The sequence below is a fragment of the Crocuta crocuta genome, unplaced genomic scaffold (genome assembly GCF_008692635.1).
Source record: "Crocuta crocuta isolate KB4526 unplaced genomic scaffold, BGI_CrCroc_1.0 scaffold72, whole genome shotgun sequence".
In the NCBI taxonomy this organism is placed as follows: Eukaryota; Metazoa; Chordata; class Mammalia; order Carnivora; family Hyaenidae; genus Crocuta; species Crocuta crocuta.
The window spans coordinates 6169185-6184115 of record NW_027529427.1 but is presented as its reverse complement, the minus strand read 5'-3'; the positions used below and the strand labels follow the sequence as shown (position 1 = coordinate 6184115).

Below are 14931 nucleotides of genomic sequence, written 5' to 3'. Positions count from 1 at the left end.
CCTGATGGTAAAGAATGAGACTCTGTGGGGACCGTGGGGGAGAAGAAGGGGGATACGGGGTGGGGAGAGGGAGGGAGGTNCGGGTACATGTGGCCCTATGCATCAGCACTCCTGTATCCTTTGGATAAATTCCTAGTAGTGCTATTGCTGTATTGTAGGATGCTTCTATTTTTAATTTTTTGAGGAACCTCCACACTGTTTTCCAGAGCAGCTGCAACATCACTCATTATCAAGGAAATACAAATCAAAACCACATTGAGATACCACCCCACACCAGTCGGAGTGGCTAAAATTAACAACTCAGGAAAACAACAGATGCTGGTGAGGATGTAAAGAAACAGAAACCCTCTTGCACTGTTGGTGGGAATGCAAACTGGCTTCAGCTTTCTGATGTTTAACAGTGGATACGAGACTTGCCCATCCTTCCCAGAATTGCAAGGCTCCCATGGGATAATGGATATAAAAGTACTTTGTAAACTGTAAAGTGGTCTATCTATGTAAGGCAATAAGCACCCAAATCCATAATATTAAAATTGCTAATGTTAGTTCCTGATATACTTGCTTAGCCCTTAAATATTTACTTTTCAACAAGAATTCCTGACCTTGACCCTGTTCATGACTTCATAGGAACCACAGACCCTAACACCATGACTACTGACCTAAAGCCCTGATGACTCCTGCCTGCAACCTCTTCCTACCAACTGTAACCAGAAAACCTCTGCCGCATTGCTGTCTACTACCTCATATGGCCTCCCTAGCCTCTGAAAGCAGAGACTGGGATACTAAGAGAATCAAATATGAAGAACCAGGGACTGGCATCCCAAATGTGCATTCTCAGATTTTCCTGATGGTAAAGAATGAGACTCTGTGGGGACCGTGGGGGAGAAGAAGGGGGATACGGGGTGGGGAGAGGGAGGGAGGTAAACCATGAGAGGCTCTTGAATGTTGAGAACAAACTGAGGACTGATGGGGGTGGGGGAGAGGGGAAGGGGGGTGATGGGCATGGAGGAGGGCACTTGTGGGGATGAGCACTGGGTGTTGTATGGAAGCCAACTTGACAATAAACTATTAAAAAAAAAAAAGAATGAGACTCAAGGAATGGAAAGAATGTATCTTCTGTCAGCCCTCCCTTCATTAGCCTCTTAGCCTGCCTTTGGGTTCCTGACATGAGTACTGTGGCCTGGCTTCTCGGAGACTCTCACTCACCAGGTATTTGCACGTTTCTTCTAACACCTGGATGTGATCGCTGAGGGTGGTATGCCGGAACGTCTGTGTGAGTGATGACCAGCCAATCACCTTAGTCCACTCAGTCAGGGCCCCTCCACAGGCCTATGGGATGGTGAGAAGGGGGTCCCCAAAGCCTTACTCCTATGGCTCTGCAGAGCCAGAGCAGGTGGCTAAGTGGAAGACCATGAAGGTAGCCCCCCAGCAGGAGTTGGAATCGGGTAAAATGTGGGACCTTGTTCGTGACATGGGACATAAATAGCTTCTGGGAGCAGAACCATATCAGGATAAGATCAACAGCACCCAAAAGAGACGGTAAAAGTGCTCAGAGCCAGCCCCGAGGGTGACACCAAAGAGGTGGATGGGAAATATACAGCCAAGGCAGGGCTCATGAAAAAGAGTCAAAAGGAAGGGGTCTGCTCCAGCAGGAAGAGGGATGAACCCGGCAGGGCAGAGGTTGCCAGTACCTTGACTACCTCGATGTTATTATCCTGAATGCTAAGCAGCAGCGGGACTAGAAAACTGTAGATCTCTCTTCGGGTGATGGCTCCCGGCTTGAATTTGTCAACTCGTTGCAGCATGTGGCCCAGGGCAGAGGTAGCCGAGATCTTCACCAGGTCCCTCTCCTGCCACGAAGAGCAAAGTGGAGATGGGTTGGCTATGCTTTCCCTCTGGCCCTGCCTGGCCTGGCTTCCTATTCCCACATCTCATTTCCATGTCCAAAGTACAATGATGGCACCGTGTTTACATCATGCAAAGGCAACATGGTCTGTGTATCTGAGTAATTCTCTTTAGAGCCCAGAGCTAGTAAGTCCCTCTCTTAAAGGCACATGGTTAGAGAAGCCAAGTTCATAGTTTCAGTTCTGCCTTGGCCATATTGACAGCTTGTAACTTAATTCTCTTCTAAGGATTTGGCTAAAATTTTAGCCAAATTTTTAAAAATACATCTAGCTATCCTAGTTATGCTGTGAATAAAATTGTTTAAATCAATATTAGCTTGTAATTGTCAACAGCGATCATAAACAGCTAACCTGTACACTTTCAAGAGTATATTCTATATCAATTGAACAAATGCTTATTGAGTAGCAGTCATGAGCTAGGCATAACACCAAATAACAGAGACACGGTGGGACAGGACAGTCCCTGAACTTGTAGGACTGGGAAAGCAGACATTTTAACAAATTAGACGTACATATTATTATTTTTTGCACAGTGAATATAATAGCCAAACAGATGATTCAGTGTTAGTAATTGAACTAAAAAGTATCACAGGCAGTTTGGCTCAATGTCAGTGATTGAGTACTGCTTCAGTTATCCCCTCCTGCCCCAAATCCCTGAAAGGAATAGTAGAGAGATGTCTTTGTAAGTCCGTAATGGTTCTGAAATAGTAGATGGGATCCCTCCGACAGAGGACTAGAGTATCCATGAAAGACACACCGCAGACAGGACTGGAATTAAAGTCGAAACCACAGCTCGAAGTGTGGGCAAGAACAGACTGCTGGGGGAGGTGGGCATGTTCTGGGAATGCTCCAAGCTTAACAACTATGAATACTGGGAGCAGAAGGGGATGCTAGGCGACTGACACGGTGGGCCTTTGGAGTGCTGTAGTCCAGGCCTACAGACCTGTTTCTCCTTCCCCCCTGCCCTCCCAGTATCCTCCTTACTAAATAGCAAGGAGCAGGGGAACACATCACCCCCACAGAGCAGGGAGGCCGCTATCTAGACCAGAGAGAGAGGATGGTGCCCTGCATTTCTGGCAACACCCAGGAAGAACAGGAAATCCCACAGTCAAAAGATTGGCTATTGGTGCATGCAACTGTCCACATATCCCTGGACACTTCCCCACAGTTACAGAAGCCAGGCCTCAGGAATAGGAATTACTTTCACAGAGGGGCTGGCCAAGAGTCAGTAGTGTAAACTTTCCAGAACTCACCACTGAGACTCACCAAATGTTCAGGAAAACCAGCACCGCAGGAGAAACAGACAAAAACCAAGGACGCAATAATATCATCTAAACAAAACCTTAGAGAAGGTATAATTGAATCATCTGGAAGATTTTGTAAAATTAAAAAAAGATATTAAGGACATTTTTAAAAAAGTGCTTGGAATGTCATTACTACCCAAAGCAATCTACACATTCAATGCAATTCCAATCAAAATTGCACCAGCATACTTCCCAAAAGTATCCTAAAATTTGTTAGGATAAAATTTGTAGTTANACATGGAAAGAGCCTAAGTGTCCAACAACGGACGAATGGATCAAGAAGATGAGGTTTATCTATACCATCAAATACTACATGGCAGTGAGAAACAATGAAATCTGGCCATGTGTAGCAACATGGATGGACCTTGAGGGTGTTATGCTGAGCGAAATAAGTCAGGCACAGAAGGACAAATATATTTGCACCTATAGGAGGATTAGGAGGAACTTAACTGAGGACCATGGGTGAGAAGACGGGGGGAAATGGTGGGGGAAAGAGAGAGAAGCAAACCATGAGAGACTCTTGAATGCTGAAAACAAACTGAGGACTGATGGATGTGGGGTGGAGGGGGGAGATGGGCATGGAGGAGGGCACTTGTGGGGATGAGCACTGGGTGTTATATGGAAACCAATTTGACAATAAACTATTTGTAAAAAAACAAATAAAACAAAAATAAAAATTTCTTTAATTTTGGAAAAAATAATGCTTGGAAATCCAAACTTTGAAAATATAAATAAATAAGTAAATAAAAACAGACAGAAGTAAGGCAGTGTCCCTATAGAATAATGTAATAGCTATTAAGATATCACATCATCAGCTAAAAGAGAAAAATAAAGAGGACCTGCTTCGTAAAAAAATATTAAATAAAATTTAATAGGTGAGTTGAATAGCAGGATAGCCACAGTTAAAGTGTGAACTAGTAAGAGGAGAATCAGCCCAGAAATTCTTCCAAGATGGACAAAGTAATGAGAAATATGAAAGAAAAATTAAGAAACATGGAGAATAAATCTAAAGAAATTGCAAAGGACAGAATAGAAAGAATAGAGAAAAGAAGAGATGGCAACAAAATACTAGAAGAAAACTTTACAAATGATAAAACAACTGAGCTTTGCGTAAGTTCCTCTGACTAGGTGAGTGGTAAAAGCAGGACCAAGAACCCAGATCCTATGACTGAGGGTCAGTGTTCTTTTCACTCTGGCAGGTCGTCATTGTCTAGATGATGCTTTTACTATTTACCATTTGCTAAGAAATGTGCTTACTATTTCTTGATGAGACCATAAATCTCAGCTTTCCATTCTGGCAATATAGGAGAAAAGATAACCTGATAACCTTCCCACTATAAAGGTCTTTAAATTCTAGATAAAAGATACCCCCCCCCCAAATTTTTACTGTATTCTTCTTAAGCTTTAAGAAAGTAAAAGAGATTCCCAGAGGCCAAAGGTGAAGAGGTTCCTGACGCTCCCCCTCCTGTGGGAATAGGAGGATGCCACTGGTCTCGGTAGCTGCGAGGCACATCTCTTCACACCAGCTTGTCTCCCTAGCCTGCCCACAAGGAAACCAGAAACTGGGAAGCAAGCACCATGGGCAGACAGTTCAAGGGAAGCCCTCTACGTAATGTACGAAGTTTTTTCTTCCCTCTATTCTCTCATGTCACAGTTCCAAAACAAGGCCCCAAGGGAGTCTATAGGAGCCAAAACTCTGAGGGAGGGGAAGATTACTCTCCATCTGAAAGAGCCAAGACCCCAAGAGGATGGACAAGCCCCCATTGTTTTAGTTCCTCTGCCATCACGCCACTTGGTCCAGTAGTGGGCACAGTCAGAGAAGCACCTGGCATTGCAGAGTAACTAAAATACCAGCTTTGTGGTGAGACAACTGTTTAACAGTTTTAAAGGTAGCCCCAAAGAACTGTAAAACCAGGGAGGTCACAGAGAGGGAGGAGCTAGGGCAAGTGACCCAATAAAGTTGTTTATGAACTCCTGTGCTCACTCCATGCATAGGTCTGAGCCTAAGCCACCTACCATAGACCTTGAGCTACAGGACAGACAACAGTCCAGGTCCCGGGCTAAGATGTGGAGTGGATTGGCACCGGTCTGGGCAGTTCAGATTTCTGAGCCTTTGGGTCCTTTTGACAAGTTCCTAGCATTTTAGGGTTCCTGTGTTATCTGGGAGGAGGGTAGAGTTGTGACTTGTCTCCCCATGCTTCACTCCAGAACCAGTTTTATAGCAGGGTGCCATTTTTTCCCCTGCAGTAGCTTCTGGTGAGAGAATGGGTAGATGACTGGGTGCTAGGTCTGTCTGTAATAGGGAATGCATTGGGGACAATCCTATGCATGGCTTCAGGTAGCCAAGCATCCTTTTTGCTACCCCTCAGTGACCTCACCCTTTCACCACAGTCCCATAGCCCTGCCCCAGTACCCGCCGCTCAGTTTCCAGGGCTCATCTTCAGCCCCAGCCTATACTGTTCCTTATTGATCCCAGAAACTTAAGCTCATACATCATTGATGAGTGGACGCAGTTGCTTGGAGATGCTGCAAAAGACCACCTTGGTGTTCTGTCCCTTCCCATGGCAGATGATGTTCCGTAGGCTCTTTACTGCCTGCATTGTCACTCGTGCCTCATTCTTCAGAAAATCTCTCAAGAACGGAACGTGGCCCTTCAGAGTCTCTGACTATTTGGAAGAAGGCAGAGATCACTCACCACCAGAGGATCCTGTAACACCCTGGGGACAGGATTTTTAGAAAACAGATAGTGCCTTAGAGGAACAGACATGGGGAATCTGGGGGCGGGATGTGCCCAGGAAGTAGAAGGCTGGTGTTCACAGGGTTTGGGAGGCCTGATGGCCAGTCTATGTAAGTCTACAAACTGGATATTGTGCTGTCCTAGGATGAGAGGCTGGGGAATGTACTAAGCCCTGGGTAACTAAGAAACCCAGGGGAAGGAAATCCAATGCTTCAGGGAGTAACACTGAATTCCCATTTGGTCCTCCCCACTCTTACTTGTCCTGGGTGCAGTGCGAGGTTACTGATTCCACGGAGCCCAACTTCCTTCATGATGAGGCTGGGCTCCTTGGCCCACTTGATTAGATTGTCCAAAAAGTCTTGCCCCACAGTCTGAGCTACTGATCGGTGCCAGAGGAGCTGTGGGTATGAGGAGACACGGCTATGGATGGAGAAAAGGTTATAAGTATCCAACACCCCCTCAGCCTTCCCTCAAGTCCCATACTCAGGTAAATGTGTCCAGTTGAGCGTAATGGCAGATCTGTACACATGGGGTAGAGACTAAGTTAAGGAGGTAGAACATAAAGCAGATAGGTTTGAAGTTTGAGTCAGATGCAAGGATCCATAGATCATTCTGGAGCACGAGCCACCGGCCCCCTCCTCAGGTTCTCCTGCCTCCTTTAACCAGGCACTTGAAGTGCCAGAGAGGGGACCCCACTTTAAATGACTTAATCTTATCCTTTCTCTTTCTGGGACTAGTTACTTAACATTTCTGTTAAGTTTTCCTCAGCCCAGGATATGAATGGTTCAGGCGGTGGATCTTTCCCCAGAATTCACCTGTGCATAGAAGGTCCTGGCCAGAATCCTCCAATGATAGTTGGAGCTATGGAGGATGTTCCTGATGAGGTTGAGGATCCGATGCAAGATGGCAGGTTCACAGTTCTTCACAATGCCACTGGGGTGGGACACAGGAAGCCAAGAGTTGCTGAGTAGGGGCTGAGGGGAGGTGGCAAGGGACTAGTGTGCATGGAACAGGGAGGACACAAAGGCTGAAGAATTCAGTAGACCAAAGGGCTGGGAGATGGGGAAAGGACAATTGAAGGCTGGCACTAGAGTGGTGCCAGGGTTACCGGGGAAATAGCCTCACCTTGTCAGGTCCATGACACCTATGTAGTAAAACTTAGGGCAGGTCAGAAGGTCCCAGCAGTGATGCTGGTTTGCGTAGACCACCACTCCTTCATATTCAGCTGCCACGAACACCAACTTCACCACCTCCAAGGCACAACTGAAGGTCACCACCATTGGGTATGTGAAAAGAAAGGGACAGAAGCATGGACACAGCCTTATGCTCTGATTTGCATCCTGTGCTTGCAAACCAGGAGACAGTTTCCTGCTTGGGTAGCTGGGTTCTCCTTTCCTGCTGAGAAGAATCCATGGCTCTGTGAAACCCATCTCCAAGTGCCCATCTACTCCTTCAACCCTGGCCCTCATCCAACCACAGAGTACCATGAAAGAGACTACAGAGATATCTGAGTGCTATGGCTTTTCAATTCTGCTCTCTGGGGCACAGAATGGGGTTAGGCTATCTCTTCACCTCCACACCCACCTAATCAGCACATCTCTGCTTATTGGTTTTTTTTTTTTTTCATTTTATATAAGATTCCATTTGAATAAAATGTCCTGTGGTTTAAAAAAAATATGACAACCACATATTTAGGAGTTCAACCCCCATTTTTGAGATGAGAATGTTTTTATTCTGGGAAATTAATTTCATTCTGTTGAATCCCAGTTGTGACTTGTATAAGACAGCAGAGATAGTGACAGAGCCAAGCCAGTGGTGAACCAGATTCAAATGCCACAACTGCATGGAGAGAATGACAAAGACATGGGCTTGCCTACAACCTACCATCTAGTTGAATCTCTTTATGGGCAGTTATGAACATGGACATGAACTGCTTAGTGAATCAGCTGATGAGTGCATACAAGAAGATAAATGAGAAGCTTGAAAATATGTGAGAATATTCTAGAACAGGAGGCTGCAGTATGCACACCCAGGTTCTGTCTCCACTCTTATGTTGTTCTCTTCCTTGGCATCCCTAGGGGATCAGCATTCAGTTGTCCAGGGCCTTCTGGAATTGACTAGTCCCAGCTGTCCATCACAAAGCCATTAGGCTTACCTAGTAGGATCAAAGGGCTTGCTTTTGCTGCCTGGGCCTCCCTCCTTATTGTAGATCACCATCTTCTGGGGGGCACTTTGCTCAATCACCCAGTAGAGATGATACAGTATAGCCAGCAACAGCCGGGGGTAGAGCTCCTGGATGGCCTCCTGGCACAGGGACCCTGACAGCATCTCACACAAAGCACATGTCACCTGGGAGACGGTGGATGAACACACAAAATGGTCACATAGCCCCACACACTGAGTCCCACCCTGCCTTCCATATCACTGCCCAAAGGAGACAGCTCACTCTGACTCAGGCTTACAAGAAGCACCCAAGGACTGAAAGCCACCACTCTTCCCTAGGGAAATAAGGGAGCCACACACATGTAATCTGCTTACTCTTCATTCTCCTGACATCAAAAACAAAATGGGAAGCAACTCTAACAGTTTTAGGAGAAAATGACTTGGGGAATACTTTGTCCATCCCTAGCAACCAAACCTCCTCTGCCTCCAACCCCCATGTGATACCCCAGCCCCCGGAAAAAGGAGTACCAGCCCCAGAATCAGGAGACAGAGAAAGCTGCTTAGCTCTAAACATCAGTTTCCTCGTCCATTAAATGGAATCAATCCCTGTTCTCTCTGCGACATGCAATGCTTAGATATACAGGTGCCAAGAGGAGGTACACGTATGAATCGAATGTACAGTATTAGTGATTGCTCCCCTAAGACGTGCTCCCACCCTGCATCCCTTGACCTCCAGCTCTGCCCCCAAGTCCCAGAACAGTAAGTCCTCGGCTCCCCTGCTCCCTTGCTGACCGCCACAGGCTGGATGGCCATCTCCCTAGTTTCCTCGTTGAAGTGGAGCTTTTCCAGGATTCCTATGAGCAGCTGCAGGACACTGATTGTGGTCTCTCGCCGGGTGCCAAACACCTTCCACAGGGCCAGATTGGTTCTGCAGGACCCAGGGGCAGCTATGTCACAGGCACTGGTGACCAAGCTCCTAGGATTAATCTGGTCTCGGGCCTATGTAGGGCCAGTTCTCAGGGTCTAGACTTGGTCAGAGAATGCAGAGAGGAAGTGTGATGGGTGTCAAAGAGAAAGCATCCCATTGCAGTGATATTTGGGCTGGGCTTGGGCTGAAGCAGGAGAGGGCTTACTGGGCTGGAGAATGTATTCGCAGGCTGTGGGAGGAGTCCCTGTCCCAAGACAGGGGTAGAGCATGTATTCCCGGGCCAGTAGGGGTATACCTGTCCCAAGGCAGGGTCTTGTTGAGGAGCATGGGCACAACCCTGTGGGTGTTGTTACCCGCCAGCAAGCACAAGGCCCGCATGGCCTCCTCCTTCGTGTTGGGCTCCAGCTGTAAGTTGAGTCGTTCCACAATCCCCTCCACAATTTCTTCGATCTATAGGGAAGACCCAAAAGAGTCTCAGTAAGTGTTTCCTCGCTACCTTCCCCCTTCCTCGCTATCTACCAACCCCCAGACTCAAGAGGCTACTTGCAGCCCTGCCCGTGACTCTTAAGGCAGAGTTCTAGGGTACCAGAGGCTGGACCTACAGGGGTGACAAAAGGAACTCCAGAAGCTGGCACCAAGGTCCACCATGACAGATGCCTTCCCACAGCCCAAAGTCCAGAGAGTTGCACCAAGGTTACGCAGGAGACAGAAGAGACTCTGGGAAGGGAGGCAAAAGCCCTAGACACCCTTCAGGGCTTCCTCTCCCCACTGAGATCAGCTTTCAACCCCTGAAACTGCAGGAACAGTTGGCATTGGATGTGGGGGTACCATAAGGCTCTCATCTGGCCCTCAGATTCCTAGTATATGGCCTGCTGCCAAGCCCATTTTATTATAATACCTCAAGGACACCCTCAGAAGTTTCCTTCCACTTCTGGCACCTAGGCCAGGCAAGTCACATAAATAACTAAAGGCAATAGGTGTCAGGAGATTCAGAGAGAGGAAGGTCTAGAGAGCCCGTGCCATATATAAAAGGGACAGTGGCCACTCAAAGAGTTGCCCTATGTGACCTCATTTAAAAGTTTTTCTCAGTGAAGCAGGAAATGTGGATTTTTATGCAAAACCTTCCCATTTGTATGCATTATCCTGAAAGAAAATGTACTCAAAGGTCAGTCATTCCATGAGCTTGCCGTTTTGCAACCCACAATCTTACCTTCACAGAAATCTAAGACCCCTGACCCACCCCCAGGAATCAGAGTGATTCCCCTGCAATGCTTCCTTGTTCTTTGGCCACTAGGCCCTGCAGCTGCCCACAACCCTGCTTGTGGTTGTCATTCACTGAGGAACCAGCCCTGAGCTCAGAATTATGGATGTCAGAGCTCAGTGGGACTACAGAGCAAATCTAGCCCAAAGCCTACATCTTAGAGGTGAGTGAATTAAGGCCTACGAGGAGAGGGACTTTCCAAGGTACTTCAGCTGATTAGGACTAGAGCCAGGAGAGAGCCCAGGCTCCTGGCGTGCAGGACAGAGCTCCCACCACAGCACCACACTACCTTTATCATGTCTCTGCCCCGCTCTTTCATGACAGCGCTCATCAGCTGGGCTGCTGCCAGAGACACCTTGGCCCTGCTGTCCGTCAGGCCCTCCATGGTCGTCAGCACCAGATTGGTGAGCTGCACCTCAGTGAAGTACTCTGCAAATGCCTGCAAGGGTGGCATCAGGCCGCCTGCACCTGGGGCCTCCTGCTTGAGGTAGCCTGTGCCATCCTTCCTGGTTGGGGTAGGAGAGAGCTTCTCTTGGGAACATGATGTGCTTTTGTCCTAGGCCTGTGCTCTCTGCCGAGCTCCTAGGAGACCCTTTCACTGGGAACAGAGTCTTTGGGAACGGGAGGGAGAAAACACTGACCTCAGATGCACTGAGGGGCTCATGGGTCAAGGGCAGAGTACTAGGAAAGAAGGGCCGAGACCAATGACATGCCTTTGAGTCATGGGCTGAGTCTACATAAAGTATCATTAGTGTGAAGCAAACACTTCTGGGGGACAGGTAAGAAAGAAGGATTAGGACCGACGATGCTTAAGAGGGAGCATGCTGTAGCATGTGAAAAAATTTCCTCAAAGAAAAGTTCACACTCAGCAATGGAATGGGAAAGGAGATGGGATAACGGAGTCCCACCGCCGGAGTCTATAATATGATGTAGGTGAGAGCCCAGGCTCTTCCCACTTTGTCTCTGGCCCTGCCCCCTCACCTTGCCAATCTCAAAGGTGTTGTTATAGAACACGTTGGCGCTGTAGACGTCACTCTTGCCCTCTTCTTCCCATAAGCCCTGTTTTTTCCTTCCCATCTCTGAAACAAAGACACCCGACCCCACCCTTAGACATCGGAAGGTGTCTTAGGTTTCCCTTTTTTCTATCTGCCCAATCCAAACCACCTACTGCACTAAGTCAGCTTGGGAGATGTATGTCCCATGGGGAAGGGGAAAGGGCAGTAAGATAAGGAAAGGTGAGGCCTAATATCAAAGGAACCCCCATGTTGCCTGCCTCAGAGCAGAGACAAGATGGGGGCAGAGTATGTTGCTCAACCAGAGGGGAAGAAACTAATTCAAAACAACTGTTTCCCAAGTTGCCATTTTGTCCCAAGAGTGTATACGTAGATGTTTAGGGGCAGGCTCCTCATGGGAAATGAGGTTGTCCAGGTAACTTCTTAGCTCTCACTCTTCCAAAATAGTATGTGGGTAGATGGCCAAATCTAAGTGGGAGGCCAGAGCAGAAGTGAAAAGAAGAGTTTCTCCCTACGCTTTTGCAGCAGGAGGATACAGTAGAGGTTGTAGACCGCCTGTGAAGACAGGAAGCAGATGTTGTCCACTGGGTCCTGGCAGCGCATGGCCAGCAGCCTTACCAAACACCCCAACCAAGGGAACTTGATCTCCATCTAAAGAGGAGAGCTGGAAGTCACAAGTTATCCCAGCCATTCCTTTAGGCTGAGTTAATACAAGGGAGGAGGAGGGGATGCAGGAGAGATATGAGAGATAAGACTAGGTGAGGTTAATGGGAATGAAATTAGACAGATAGGTTGTAGCTATTAAAAACTTGTGGGATCGTAGTTTTGGGATGACCTTACACTGTCCCTCTTCATTGCCTCTTGACATTGCACTCATTGTTCAGGCTCTCCTCATGAAGCTTTTCCTTCACTTACACTTCATTTATGTTTTGATCTTTTATTCCTCCTACATGTGATTTTTATATTCATTATCACCTTCCATTTAAGTTTGTTCTATTCATGCCTCTCTCCCCAGTAGACTGTAAGATCCATGTCTTGATCATCTATGCATCCACTGTAATACCTAGAATGGTGCCTGGCAGAAGGTGAGTATTCAGTAACTGCTTGTTGAGATGGATGGAATCACACTGAACCAAGTGAAATGGAATTAAATTGGTGGACGGGGAAAAGGAAAAAGGGAGAAAAGAGGAAAGGTGGGATGAGGATGAGTAATTGAGGCTAGGTAATAAGTGACGAAGTGTGGGGAAAGGGTAGAGATGAGGGCCCAGGCTCCAGGGCAGACTCCCACTCACTCCAAAGTTGTTCCATTTTGCAGTGAAGCCAAGAATACGGGCAGCACACCACATGGCCCGTTCCCTCTCATTGTCCTTCTGGGAATTCAGCCATCTGTCCAGAAGCTAGAAGAAGAAAATGAAGGGAGAGGCCTGTTCAGCTGTATTCTGGAGGGTAGAAATATAACCTGAACCTGGCTTCTGCAAAGGATCAAGACATGACTTCTGACAGTAGGACTTCTTTTGCTGACAGGCAGGTTATATGTGGCTCTGGCACCAGAAGCTTTCATTCCTCTAGTCCCCAGTTTGCCTTATCTAAGTGCTAGAAACATCCTCAGTTAGCACCTCCTTCTTTCAAATTAAAGTAGTGGCTCTCAAATTATATTGACTGTTACTCATTTCAAAGGGTCAGTGTTCCCCAGTGTCCCCCAATAATGGCTTCCCATTCTTCGGTAGAAAGAGAACTTTATAATAACAAAAAAGAGTCACTGTATTCACAGATTCCTAGCTGAATTATGTGCAGATCTGCTTGAGAAATATAATTGTAGATGATTCCCATTTGAAACACAATGTGTCAGTGTCTCACCCATTGGTAAATTATGGGCCCAAAAATACCACTGATCCAAAGATGCATTGTCAATCTAGAATGATCATTCTGATATTGATGAAGCTAAACAAACAGTAATTTATAACTGGAAAAGAAGAAGGGCAACAGATGAAAAATCTACAACCAATGGAAGAGAATACTGATGCTGCATTGTTAAGAAAACAACATTCTTCTTGAAGATAGGAAGAATTCTAGTGGGAAGTCTGCAAGTCTTCCTTGCCATCAGACTCCAATGAAATAGCCCTGTGCCAAGACTGTGGTCTCTAAATACCATTTTTTACTAAGAGGAATAATTGGTCCTTGGAGAAACAGTTTATCTCAGGACTGAGACAAGAAACATACAAGATAATATACTGGAGAGCAAGGAATCTATGAGAGACTACTGGAGTTATATTAGAGGGATTCAGGAGCCCACCTGAAGAGGCTCCCATTGACTAAAGAAGGGACAATTTAAGCATCAATAAGAATAATAGTTGTAATTGATCAAAACATATGAAGCATTTAAAAATTCATTTTCAATTCATATGATACTAGAGAAATAACCTTCACTAGTCATCTTTGGATGACTAGGAAATACTTCATTATCTTGACACCTGATAAAGGGAAATGATCCAGAATTTATCTTGTCTTTCCCTATGAGTTATACCTTAAAGCAACCAAATGGCTTATAAAGACAATTTCTCTATAGAAGAATTCCAGGTAAAAATGAACAAGGAATGATAGAATTACAATGTCATCATTTTGCAAAAATAAATAAAAGTGTATTCACTCAGTGGACTACTACATAGCAATAAAAAATGATCTGATGCTACATGTAACAACATGAGTGAATCTTCACAAGTAAAATATTGAAGTGAATGATATAAAGACAAAACAGCACATGCTATAAAATTCCATTTATGTGAAGCTTAAAGAATAGACTAAACTAATATATGGTGATAGAAGTCAGAATAGTGGTAATCAGTGGTTATTCACTGGGAGAGGAAACTTGGAAGTATTGGAAATGTTCTATATCCTGATTTATACAGATGTATACATATATGAAAAAATGTATCTAAGATTTCTACACTTTATTATGGCAAGTGATATCTCAATAATAAGGTCTTTTTTAAAAAGAATATCGCCAGTTCTCAGCCACTAGTGAATCTAAGCAGTGAGCATCAAAAGCTCTGAACACAAGGAGACAACCAGACATCATGTGGCTATTGATAGAAGACAACACTACTTGTGAAGTAACCTTGCCAAAAATTGATCAGATTCATGATCTAGATCAAACAAATCAAACAATTACAATTAGAATCTAACAGGTTCTAGATCTAGCAATTTATAGGACAGATTTGGACAGAGGAATTTATTAAGTGGCCCCAAAATGATGTAATCAACACAACCCAGAATGTGAAAAATTTAGAGAACAAACAACTAGGTTTCTTCAACAAATAAATTTCAAGGAAAAAAAATGATTGAAGGGCAATCTACAGATTAAAAGAATTAAAGAGACAGGGGTGCCTGGTTAGCTCAGTTGGGTAAGCATCTGACTTCGGCTCAGGTCATGATCTCATTGTTTGTGGGTTCGAGCCCCACGTCAGGCTCTGTGCTGACAGCTCAGAGCCTGGAGCCTGCTTCAGATTCTGTGTCTCCCTCTCTCTCTGCCCCTTTCCTACTCATGCTCTGTCTTTCAAAAATAAACAAAGATAAAAAAAAAAAAGAGGAGCACCCTTTGGAAATTTCAAAGGAGACAGACAT

General features: G+C 45.7%; 1 protein-coding gene across 1 annotated transcript in view; it reads right to left on the bottom strand.

Annotated features, from left to right (window-relative positions):
• The window catches only part of LOC144227426 (maestro heat-like repeat-containing protein family member 1), an 80269-nt gene that overhangs the window by 11638 nt on the left and 53700 nt on the right, over positions 1–14931 (bottom strand). Inside the window, exons 27-39 of the mRNA XM_077759025.1 lie at positions 12603–12707; positions 11826–11961; positions 11279–11376; positions 10587–10736; positions 9332–9486; positions 8901–9036; positions 8101–8294; positions 7071–7208; positions 6761–6878; positions 6203–6343; positions 5701–5874; positions 1692–1850; positions 1207–1329 (exon numbers count right to left, since the gene is read on the bottom strand). Of these exons, the coding sequence (XP_077615151.1) occupies positions 1207–1329; positions 1692–1850; positions 5701–5874; positions 6203–6343; positions 6761–6878; positions 7071–7208; positions 8101–8294; positions 8901–9036; positions 9332–9486; positions 10587–10736; positions 11279–11376; positions 11826–11961; positions 12603–12707 (1827 nt within the window). The remainder of the gene's footprint in view (positions 1–1206; positions 1330–1691; positions 1851–5700; positions 5875–6202; positions 6344–6760; positions 6879–7070; positions 7209–8100; positions 8295–8900; positions 9037–9331; positions 9487–10586; positions 10737–11278; positions 11377–11825; positions 11962–12602; positions 12708–14931) is intronic.